The sequence below is a fragment of the Lactuca saligna genome, chromosome 4, assembly GCF_052625555.1.
Source record: "Lactuca saligna cultivar CGN05327 chromosome 4, ASM5262555v1, whole genome shotgun sequence".
Classification (NCBI taxonomy): domain Eukaryota; kingdom Viridiplantae; phylum Streptophyta; class Magnoliopsida; order Asterales; family Asteraceae; genus Lactuca; species Lactuca saligna.
Window position 1 is genome coordinate 52,272,888 of NC_136420.1, and position 13,293 is coordinate 52,286,180.

At 35.9% G+C, this 13,293-nt stretch overlaps 1 protein-coding gene across 1 annotated transcript; it reads left to right on the plus strand.

Moving 5' to 3' along the window:
* The first annotated feature begins 10,556 nt into the window (after positions 1-10,556).
* LOC145039607 (uncharacterized) lies at positions 10,557-11,036 on the plus strand. The gene has a single exon (XM_078987642.1). The coding sequence runs from the start codon at positions 10,557-10,559 to the stop codon at positions 11,034-11,036; it is 480 nt and encodes a 159-aa protein (XP_078843768.1).
* Positions 11,037-13,293: the final 2,257 nt, after the last annotated feature.

A 13,293-nucleotide genomic window follows, 5' to 3' on the forward strand; every position in this document is an offset into this window, starting at 1 on the left:
GTGGGGTCGTGAATCTTACCTTAGTAGTGTGTTTATAGAATTTAAGCGTTCAGAGGCTCGTCGTAGTCAATCTCGGGAAGGGAAAACGGCCTTCGGAAACGAGAGAGAATGAAAGAAATGGTGTATTAAGCCTTGGGGTCGAAATGGTTATTTATAGTAAGATTTTATGACACTCACGTCATCAGTGTCATAAGGCTCACGTCGTGAGTCTCATGATTCACTCCGTAGACTTTCCATTTGCGTCCCTAGCTTCGAATGGTGGCCATGACACCTAACGTCGTGAGTGTCATAAAGCTCACGTCGTGAATTGGATCTTATCCTCCCGTAGCTTCTGGATTCTGACTTATGACAGAATTTGGTGATTGTCATAAAACTCACGTCGTGAATAGCTAGTTTAGGGTTTTTAAAAGCTAAATCTTCGGAATGGCATAACTTTTGCATCCGAACTCCGTTTTTGACGTTCTTTATATGCACGCGTAGGTACTTAAGAGTAATACAACTAGTTTTTAGACTTAAATAGTTAGTTCTAAGTCTATTTTAATTTCCTCTTATTATAGAGATTTATAGTGTTCGGTTTATCATAACTTCTTCATGCGAAGTCAGATTTAGATGTTCTCTATATTTTTTGAATCGTATGGACGTATACTTTGAGTTGTATCATAAAATATGTATGAAAGTTCATATTTTAACATTAATTATATAGTAAGTTTATCACATTACTAGTTTAACGAAATAACATTACATGATTGGCATAATCACATGTGATTGTTATTGACCTAATTTTGACGAGTGTTACACCATGACATCTTATTACCATTATTTAGTCTGAATGCTTTTGTATGTTTCCCACAATGTGGACAAGCTAGCTTACCTACTGTAGACCATCCTAACAACATTGCATACACTGGAAAATCGCTTATTGTCCACATCAAAGCTACTCGTAAATGGAAACATTGTTTTAAAGATATATCATATTTTACTATGCCTTCTTCCCATAACTACTCCAACCCTACAACAATTGGTTGCAAAAATACATCTATTTTATGCTTAGGGTTTGACGATCCTGATACAAGTGCAGTAAATAACTTGTAAGGCTCTTTGATGCACATAGAAGGTGGAAAACTATAAGGTTTTATAATATTAGGCTAAGATGAATATTGTTTTCCAAATGCTCCATGTGGTGCAAACCCATCTGTACTTAGGCCTAATCTAACATTTCGTATTTCTACTGCAAATAAATGATGAAATTTGTCAAAGTGATTCCAAGCTTCTGAATCGGATGGATGACACATTACTCTAGCATCATGTCCATGATTCTCGAAGTGCCATCGCATGGAAGTAGTTGTGGCTTGTGAAACATACAGTGTCTTCAACATTGGAGTCAAAGGAAAGTAATGCATTTTCTTAAAGGATATGCGAGAACATCTGGCCAAATTTTTTGACCGTTTATACCTATCTGCATTGCAGAATTTGCACTGATAAAGATCGTTGTCTCACCTCCAATATATCATACATCCATACCTGCCGTAGTCAATCATCTTCATAGGAAATCTAGTGCTTGTATTAACTTTTTTCTCTCATATAAACTACCTACCATATTATTCTCCTCGGGTAACACATCATTTATCAATTGTCAGATAGCATCATAACTGTCCTCAGGTATGCGCTACTCTGATTTTATATTCAATAGTCTAGCTACAACAGACAGTTGTGTGACTTTTTTACATCTAGGCCATAATTCTTTATCGGTTGCCTCTAGCATATCAAATACTTTTTTATCTAGTGCATTTGGCTCCTCCTCAGAATTAATAGTATCTAAATCTGGAGCCATTGCATCTATGACCATTTCTCTATAAGAACATTCACCTTCATTCAAGTTTGTGTTTGAATCATCCACCCCTAAAAACGTATTGTCATCATCATTGGATGTTTCACCATGTTTATTGCAAAACCAATATTCCTCAACGAAACCTCACTTGTACAAATGATGCTTAACAGTATCAATGTCTCTATATGGTATGTTACGACATTTGATGCATGGGCATTTGATTTTATCTTAATTCGTGAACATATGTTGACTGGTAGCAAAATCTATGAATTTTTTTCACTCCTTGTATGAAAACATGTGATACACAACTACGATTATCTTTTCTTTCATACATCTAGTTTCTATTTGTATTGTTCATGGTGTAAATTATACATTTAAATAACATAATATTATATGTTCATTAATGTTTCTTTGAATTAATAGATGAGATTTAAAGTAAATATATATGTAGAATATAAATATTGCAAAGGTACCTTAACAACAACTCGTTTCACAAAGCTAATGACCGAATGTTGAACCAAGATTCAAAGTTTTCTAATTTGAATGCTTGAATCACTTTGATAAGTTGATAATGGTTTAGAAAATTTCTAGAATGGTTTAATTGAGTTTGAGAATTGCAGAACACATATTCAAAGAAAGCGTGTTTGAGGGAACCTTCGACAACCGTTGATTTCGATGTGTTGGATGGATACTAAGTCAAATTACTCGGTCGATATTATTCAATACTAGGTTAAAACCCATGTAGTATACGGCTAATTATAAATTTAAATAACATTCATAATAAATATAGATATAGAGCTAATTAAATTATATATTCTACATAGATTATTTTCCTTAGTAACGATTTGATTACAAACTTATTTTTAATTCCATTAACTATACTTCATTACCAAAGAAAGATTAAAACCAACACAAACACCATAGCAAGCAAAAATGACTAAAATACCCTTTTACCAGATAATAACAACATAAAACAAAATAAAATTATGTACAACTACATATACAATACAATATAAACACTAATACTGAAAGTCCAATATTATCAACCATTTATATTTTTAAGAAATATAGAAAACCTACCATACTCTACATACCAACGACCAACCATGAAATATCTTTGTGGATCCTCATCATCTTCATGGCCTATCGCAAATGCCCCTTTCACAGAATGATGTGGCTTTTCACATTAGAATGTGATGTTATTCATTGTAAGTATATGAACAACATCAACAGTCTGTAACAACTCTTTGGCACTATCAACAACACCAGTGTACTCCCTATTATCCGAAACTACCTAGACAAAATAGGGATCAAGTAATTCTAAACCTACACATTAAAATAACTATCAATTAATCCAATGTATCCATTTCAACACAATGTTAAATATTATACAACACAACACAACTAATACTAACCCCCAAACTACAAAATGCATTAATTAACTATATACAAAATTTAATGTACATATATACCATAAATACCTTGATCACACTGAGGAGGTCCTCTTGAAATGTAGATAATTCCAAGCAAATAAATTGCCTCAAGATAATGTTCATCTGCTGGTTGTCTTAACAAAGCCATTCCTACATTAAAATTGTCATTAGAAAATCACTCATCCTGTTGACAGAATAACAATATCATTAACGTCAATAATAATATTAATAAATGGAATAGATTGCATATAATTACTGAAATTACACATATCATTCCTTGTCTGAACATAGCTTCAATGTTATTATGCAATGCACATGTACGAATAAATAAATCAACATTCAAATATTTGGGACCCATTCCATCAATTATCACTACTAGGAAAACAACATTTTACGACGGTCATTAGGTGTCATAAAAGGCTCAGACGACGCACAAATGCGCGTCAAGGAAGACCCTGTGATAAAGGGAGATGGCGCGCATTTACGACGCTCATTTACGACTCGCATTTACGATGCGTGTTTACGACACGCAATGCGTATCAAGGAAGGCCCTGTCATAAAGTAAGACGACACGCATTTGCATGTCGTAACCTTACGACACGCGTGTTAATGACACGTAATGCGTATCAAGAAAGGCCATGTCATAAATGAAGATGACACACATTTTAGCGTATCATAATTTAAAATTTTTTTAAAAAGATAATATTTATGGATTTACTAATTTTCAAATTAAATTTGTATTTAATGTCTCTTAATAGAAAATAAAATATCATATACAAAAAATACAATCCATTGCATAAAATTTAACGCCATACAAATAATCGTTCCATGTAAAGATAAAACAAATCAATAGTTGTAACAAAAATTTATAAACTAATTAGATACAAGAAATATCAAAAAATATACCTTCAAATGCTTTTCAAGGTCTAATCTCCATGTCAGCTCTTCAACTCACTTCTCCATCTTCAACTCACTTCTCCAGTTTGTTCTTAGGTTCTCTAAGGTCTCCAGCATCTCTTGCAGTTTCAAAGGCAGAAAGAAGAACAGAACGTGATATTATTTTTCCATTGGAAAGCTATGTTAACTTTTTTTTTTTTAAATGTAGAAAAAGAATCTGCTTCTCTAAAATATTATCCAACAACAATGCTAAAATGTGTTTAAAAGTTACATGCAAAAAAGAGAACCTGTTCTGTGACAAATCTATTAACAGGCCTAGAAAGAATTGCACGTGACTTTTTACCCCTTTCAGATTGTGTAGCTTTTTCAAACTCAACTCCATCCTACAAAATACAACATCAATCAATAAAAATATATAAGTAAACATGCAAAACCACAAAACTTACAATAAAACATAATATTATAGCTATTAACAATATATTAACGACACCTTTTGCCTTGACACTATTGTTGCAAGCTTAGAAGATTTCACTTACTGCAAGGTAACCTCCACAACTTTACTCCCACACACAAAAGTCAGGTGTGATGTGTTTATGTAATCCATCTACCTAAAAAAGCAATATTTTCAGCCATGTCATGATAAAAATAAAAAATAGAGATAATAATACGTACCTCCATTTCAACTATGTGCCCAATCATGGTTTCAGAAGGCTGAAGACCATCACTTAAAAAATTCCCTATGACATCATCCATTCTCTTTCTGAGAACAAGAAATCTCTGTAACTCATTCACCATACATCGATGGCCCATCTAAAACATGAACAAATCAGTCAGCTCAGTGTCCAATTATATGAATCTTGCACATTGAAGGCTTAGATCTAGTAAACAAGGAATCTGTCGTCTAATTAGAACTTCAAATGGAACCTGTGTAACAAAATATTAAGTTATAAAAAGTATGTAGATGTGACTTGTGAGTGAGGGGTTATAAAAATAAGACCTACTTCAGGTACAAACAATGCAGATCTAGGGCCTGTTGCATTTTGTGTGGCAGTTCTGATGTCATCATCAGTAAAGTCCTCACAAGGGTCAACTTCCTACAACAGTAACTCGATTGATTAAATATATTTATTGCAAACTAAGGGATTTGGGCGTTAAATATTAATAGGTGAAAATGGGTATTCTTGGTCCTCCTGACATCTCTCCTGTGTGTATGGAAAAAAACATGTGATTAACAGCAAAACATGTACAACTCCTCACAACAACATGCACTTCTTTTTATGACTTTTCCAACTGTCATTATGTTAAGAATCACTTGTGCAGATGTCCTTTCTGTTCTAACTATTTCCAGTAGTGGCATCACATGAGCTGGATTGTAATCATTTCATTTAATAAAATAAAAAAAGAAATTATTAGTTGAAAATGTTAAATAATCTTAAGATAAAGATGTGGATTATTTTGTTTAACCTGAAGAAATTTGCCCTGATAACTCAATCTTGAGATTTGATTTTTTATACAATTAAATTGAGGTCAATGGTGGATGTGTTGGTTGCTAAAATGCATTGAGGAGGACAAATGTTTTCAATTTCACTGAAGATTTTTTTGCTTCAATGGAATGTTCTCAATTACAGCCTGCATTCACAAATAGAGTTGTAAAATTATGTGTTCATATTTTATGTTTTTATTAATTTAGCTACTTGACTATTTTCTCTAGTGATTAAACTATTAGGACATAAAACAAATAGTATTGATTTTTTTTAAAAGATCATACCTCTATAACCATATCTACATCTTTGAATTGTGAGTAATCCAATACCCCACTAACCAATGAACTTGTACCAATCCATTAATATTTCCAGAAAAAGTCATAAAATATATAACCAATAAGTCACATAATAAATTGGCTACAAAATTGTCCTGTAACCTAACAGCACAAAAAGAAAAGAAACCATGTTAAAGAGATGAACTTTCATTCTATTTCTAGTTTTTCTACCAAAATCACTCAATGAAATCAGTGCCTACCATCAAGATTTGCATTTCCAGCGATTTGAAGTGCATCTGAGTTGGCCAGGTCAACATTTGCGGGTGTGACAGGTAGGATTAAACAGCTTGGAAGCCTAATGTATGACATTATCATTGTCCTAATATGAGCTTCCATGTTTGATGGCTAATCTACAATAGGAACTTTTGTTGTACCAGGTAAATCCACAAGGTTAATGTCAAGTAAATTAGGTGAAAAAATCTTTAAACAAATTTGTTTATCAGAGACGCCCTTGTTTCCTCCTGCTTCCCTATTTGTCTTAGCCTACAGTATTCAGACACCCAACTAAGGTGTTAGTAATAAGACTTTGTGTTGGTTGACATAAAATAAATTTCATAGAGGCTTAAAGAATCAACACTTATCAGAGCTCTAACATTTTTTCCTCTTAATGAATCCTTATACACAAACATACAATTGATTCAGATAAGCTATACCAAAGACACTCTCTCTAGCCCTGAATAATCTAATCACCTAGCTGATGTGCAACTTATAAGTATATACAAAAATTACGTGAACATGAGAGGATATAGATGCATTGCTGGTCTGAAAGACAAAGACTCGTTTTTCTAGGTTTAACAGGCAGTTAGACAAATTCTGTATCATTATCCATATCAATTAAAATGTCACGTTCTTTAAGCTCCAGTAAAATACACTCATGGTTCTATCAGACATGTAGTTTTGAGTTTTCTGAAGTCGACGAATTTAGGCGGTGTGTTATTAATCTTGGTAGGTAGAAAACACTGCTTTTGGTCTAAGTATTCAAAGCCCTTTATTTCAAAGACAAAAGATCTCAAATATACATGATAAGGTTTCTCACAAAGTGTGATCTTATGCTTGTTTTCTATATATAATCCAAATAAACACAACCATTAATTTAACCAAAAGAAACTCAACACAATTTAGATATCATGATTTATTACTTACCCCTTTTTTGTTGTAAGGACGAGGTGCTAATTCCTTCTTGGTGACAACATGCCCTTTGTTTAGACCCACAAAGAGTCCTGCGTTTGGCTGTTTTGGAGCCATTGGAACCTAAAAACATGAACATATATTAGCGAAAAGCAACATACACTTCACAACAGATCATCAACTTAGCCTATGCAGTTTTGATTCAATATGACCTGAAAACCTTACAAGCCTCAAACTACAATCAAAATGCGCAATATATATTCTTATTAAACATGAAGCTTATTACAAGATATAAATGAGTTTATGCGTGCCAATAATTTCTTAAACACCAGCAGGCTTATAAGCACATGGAAAGCATCTCGGAACTATAAGAAGATGCGGGAAAACTAAAAGTACAAAGAGGGCAGAAAAACAACCTGGGCAAGAAGAATTTGAGACCAAGTAAACTTTAGTTGCTGTACATCGTACTTGCTTCATGAAAGAGGCCCCCAAATATCTTGCCTTAATTGTTGTACATTCGGAGACTGGGATACATTCAGGAACAACATCTCCTCGTTCATGTTATTCATCGCATCCTCCAACCGTCATCCTTCACCACCTCCTCCGATTTTCATGGACCCGATCCACTACTCTAGCCTCCGAGCGGAACCCTCAAGTCGATCAAACCTCGGTGGTCTGGTATATCTCGTGATGTACATCAACGAGGATGTGAGCCTGAAGTGGGCCCTCAATTCTTAACTCCACATCGGAGTACTTGATCTGAGATACGAGTTGGTTGCATTATTCCTTTAGGATAAACAAAAGGGATTCAGTAGTAATGGAGGCGGATTAGAGTTTATAGAGAAAAGGAGAAAGAGAGAGTGAATGTTCTCAGCTGGTGGAGAGGATGAATTCGTTATTCCTTCCCAAACAGCAACAAATCATTCAAAACAAGAAAAAGATATGTGAAGAAATGAAAATTAAATTGATTACATGTGTCTCTAATGCAAAAGTTTCAAAGGTGATGACGAGATGCAATTGGGAAGCTAATGGAGCAAAGTTACAGTTCTTCGTCTATGTGTTTTTTGATTTATTTGTGGAGAATCTGAAACAAACGAGAATCAAGATTCACACTCCTAATATTGAGACTTGAGAATATAATTAGCGCTTTTTCTAACAATTTCAACAACGAGTGGGAGATATGGTGGTTCTAGTGGGTAGAAGTAAGTGGGGGAAGAAGTAGGCGGCAGTAAGGAAGGAGCGTTCATAATTTGGGCAAGAGGGAAAGGAGAAAAAAAGGAAGGCGGGGTTTTTAATTTTTTCAGAATTTCATTTCCCCCTTTCCCCAACTATGGAACGCACGTTCCATTAAAAAAATATAAAGCGACATCCTTAGACGACGCGCATTTTATTATAGGTGCCCTCCGTGTTTTTTTAAACACTAATTTAAGGGCACGCCGTGTCTTCTATCCTTAAATTTTGTTGAAGAGATAACATTTTTTTAATGTCACTCTCCTTTGCGTAACATAAATCAACGAGTGTCGTGGTTTGCGCGTCGTAAAAGGGTCTTTTTCTTGTAGTGCATGTGAACGGATGTTGTTCTGAACACTTGAGGATCACCCCCCGCTTCATAAATCTTCTTTGAACTTCAAAATTTTGAATACACAATAAAAAACTAATAAATAAAGTTGTATTTTGTTAGGTGCAATTTGTGCACCTTTTTGCACATATTTTAGTTCCTTCTTATGAATCTATTTAGCATAATTGTTCTTCATTTGTCTTGCATTTCATCATATTTCATGTTAATCTCTAGAACAACCTTATTTGCACACTTTCATGTCTTTTTCAGGTAAACAGGAGGTTGGAACGCGCTTTCAGAGGTGCCGGGAAGCATTGGTGAGGATTTCGGGAGGATCGGGCGAAGAACGAAAAAGTTGAAAAAAATCAATTTTGGAATCGGAGTGAGAGGGGTACACGGGTCGTGTTGGATTTACACTGCGAAGGAACACATGCTGTGTTGACCAGAAAAGAAGAAGTTGTTGCCATGCTGAACATGAGCCATGTTATTTTTACCTTATGCTTTACACGGGTCGTGTTCGACCCAAAAACCAACTTTTGGCAGTTTTTCCTTTATTTCATATTACGGGGTGAGGGTCATTTTGACAAAAATACAACATATCAGAGCACATTTTGTTAGGGGATTTCGAAGGTTTTTGCAAGGGTTTGATCAGTAATCATTTGGAAACATTATTTCTAGTATATGTAAGTTGCAATTGCACATTACTTCCATCTTTTAGACTTGTGATCTCGTTCTAGCCATGTGTGGCTAGAACCCGAGTTTCTCCAATTTCATGTTTTGACTTCTTGGTAGTGATTTCAATCATATGACATGATGTTTGTTTTTAATTTCTATCTAGTGAATTTGATTTTTCTTTAATCAAATGTTTGATTCTAATTGTGATTCTTATTGGCCATTTGAATTAGGATTATGTCATTCAAATTATCTCTTTTACAAAATCCGTAATTGTTTTGTGAAATTGAACAAGTAACAAATGTTAAATTTATCTCTATTAAATGAATTTATTGTAAATCTTATTCATACGCTCTTACACTCCTGAGCTTATGAGGAGTATTGGGTGTTGTTAGGAACACTCACATAAAGATTCATGCAATCTTTTAATCTAATGCTAAGAGTTTGTTTAGATAAGGTTAGTAAGGTTAGGGTTAATCAAAGAGCTTGTTTTAGTTAATTAACGTATGGGATGAGCCTTGCCTTTGGAAGTATTGTGCAGATCAAATGATCCGAAGGTGTGTTGAGCAAAAAGAGGTATAATCCATCATTAATTTTTGTCATTCCTATGCTTGTGGAGGTCACTTTGGACCCCAAAGGACAGCTAGAAAAGTCTTAGATAGCGGATTCTTTTGGCCTACCATTTTCCACAGTTCTTATATGTTATGAGCACATTGTGATAAGTGCCAAAGATCCATGTCCTTAAGCTAAAGGAATCAAATGCCCCTTACCCCCATTTTAGTATTTGAAATCTTTGATGCATGGGGTATTGACTTTATGGGACCATTTCCGCCCTGTTTTGGTTGCTCGTTTATCTTGTTGGCTGTGGACTATGTGTCCAAATGGGTGGAGGCCTAAGCCACCCGTACTAATGATTCCAAAGTTGTGGTGGATTTTCTCAAGGCATAGATTTTTTCCCGGTTTGGCACTCTAAGGGCTCTCATAAGTGACCGTGGGAATCACTTTTGCAACCGGATGCTTGAAGCCATTCTGAAGAAGTATGGGGTGACTCATAAAGTCTCAACAACCTATCACCCCCAAACCAATGGGCAAGCAGAGGTATTAAACAAGAAAATCAAAAACATTTTGGAGAAAACAGTCAATCCAAACCACAAAGACTGGAGCATAAGGCTGGATGATGCCTTATGAGCATACCGTACTGCTTTCAAAACTCTGATTGGTATGTCCCCATATAGGCTAGTGTTTGGAAAAGCATGTCACCTCCCGGTTGAGCTCAAACACAAAGATTTTTGGGCCATAAAGAAATTCAAATTGAATGAAGTTGAGGCAGGAAACAAAAGAAAGCTATACATCCAAGAGTTAGAAGAGATCCGAAATGATGCGTATGAAAGCAACATGATTTACAAAGAGAATACAAAGGCGTATCATGGAAAAATGATCTCCCGGAAGACTTTTGCACAAGGACAAAAAGTGCTTCTTTATAACTTGAGGTTCAAGTTGATTTCAGGGAAATTTAGATCAATATGGGTTGGTCCTTTCGTGGTCACAAAGGTATTCAACCATGGTGCGGTGGAAATCACAAGCCAACAAACTGGAAAAACATTTAAAGCCAATGGTCATAGATTAAAGCCGTTTTACGAAGGATTCGAGGTGAAGAATGATGAGATAGAAGTTTTTGGAAACTCTACGTATCAAGACTGACACATATTCGGGGGCCACATCGAGCCAACGACTTAAAACAAGGGCGGCTAACCGGGAGGCAACCCGGGGGTATTTTTGTCTTTTTCTTTAAAAAAAATTCCATTTCTTTAAAGTTTTTGGTTTTTAATGTTCCAAATGAATTTAAGCATGTTTTCAAATCACCAAACGGACCTCGGGATGCAAAACCAATTCGTTTGAATGAGAGGGTATTTTTGGGTTCAAAAAGTGGGAAGTGGCAAATAGAGCCGTACATGGCCCATGTTCATTTTTTCCTTATAATGAACACGGGTCGTGTTCAAGCAAGGCAAAGACTTCAGAAGTCATAGGGGTACATGGCCCGTGTCATTTTTCCCTTATGCCCAACGCGGGTCGTGTTCACCCAATCCCATATATTTTAAACCCAACACGGGCCGTGTCATTTTACACTGAAACAACATGGGTCCTGTTCGCACTGCAGAACGAACATGTTTAAAGTCTAAAAATCAGTTTTTTTGCCTCATTCTTCAATAAACTCATTCCAAAACAGTCCCTCTCTCCCAAGAAAACCCCAAGGTCCGATTTTTCTTCAAAAATCCTTAATTCCTCCACGATTTTGGCTTAAATCTTCAAAGAGGTTTGATCTTCATCTTCTACACTTCATCTCCTATATCTAATACACCATCTTCTTGCACTTTCATGGTGGATTTAAGGGTTTTGGCAAACCCTAGGTCCGAAAATTTCTTAGAATTTTGGTGTTTTTGTGTTTAATTCTTCATGTAGGCAAGCTTGGGGAGTTGAAGACGGTCTTTCTCACCAACAACAACACATTTCCACTAACGATTCGGTACATTCTTTCATATTTTTCACTTGTGGAATTTTTGTTCTTAAGGTCAAATTGCATGTATCTATGGTCATTTTTGGACTTGAAAATAACTTGGAAATCATTGAAAACTGAGTTTCCCGCGAATTTTTGGTGGCCAAACTTCGGTTGAATGGACCCATCAACAATTGACTTTTTGACTCGTTGACCGGTTCACTTTTCATTTTTGCCCCAGATTTTGCATATGAAAGGTGAATGTTCTTAACGACCGAGGTAGACTAAGGCATCAGCCTGTCGTCGTAGAACCCCATCACCGCTGTCTAGGTCCCCATCATCGCCGCCTAGGTCCCCGTCACCCCCGCCTCAATCTCCACCCAATCCGGCACATGGTGGCGTGGTTTGTCTTTTCCTTATTCAAGTTGCCAAACTTGAGGCTTTTCTCTAGCACGCGCATACTACCCAAAAATTTGCACATGTGCCATCTCTCCGTGAGTTGCACATCTACAACCAAGTCCACACCTTGTTCTGGAATATTGGATGGAAAGGGTTGTTAAGGGTCCACGAGCTCAACTATAAAGTTCCAACAGTCGAGTTCTTGTCTTCAGTCTATTTGGACCATGGTGTCCTCAATTTCCGACTAATGAACCAAGATCATGCCCTATCCCTAGACCAAATCAATGCCATTGTTGTGGCCCCAACAGAAAACACTTTTCGCAACGGAATCGTTCCCTAGCAAAATCATGTTTTCTTGTAGTGCTACAAAACTGTTATGGTATAGAAAGATGCCCAAATCTAAGTGTTTGGTGAGCTACATGTGACGATTAAGCAGGATGTGCTCTTTAACCAAACATCGTTTGAGCAGAATTTTGTTAACCTTCGATGATTCTACAGAGGGGTATTCCTTCTTTCGTCCGATACTTACTAAACTCATAAGATTTTGGTGACGTGAATGTTGCCCTTTAAATTGCGGCCATCAAATTAGGGTTACATCATGCATGTATTGAAATGAAGGATAGGTATTCCAAGGATTTGGCCGAAAAGAGTGTCCTTTACTCTTATCTTGATACACAGAAGTGCATATTGGATCGTTTTTTCCAAAATGATCAATTACAAGCACTCGCTACTTAAGCTTCTTGAAGGGAAACCCGGGAATGGGTTTCCATTGGTGTGTTGAAGGAGAAATTGGAGGCTTTGGATTTGACTCACTTCTCTAGTGATGCGAGTAGATGAGAATCACAAATGGACCAATGAAGATTATGAAACCTAATAACATAAACAATTCGTTAGACACTGATGCAAAAGTCAGAGATCGATGGAGGTATATTATGAGAATAGTATATTAAAAATGGTGTGTATGTCGTGTACTTTATGAATCGGGTGGATATCGTATTTATAATCGAGACATAGGAACGACTTCTTCCTTTACAGAGCACGTGTGAAGTCTTGTTGCATTAATGG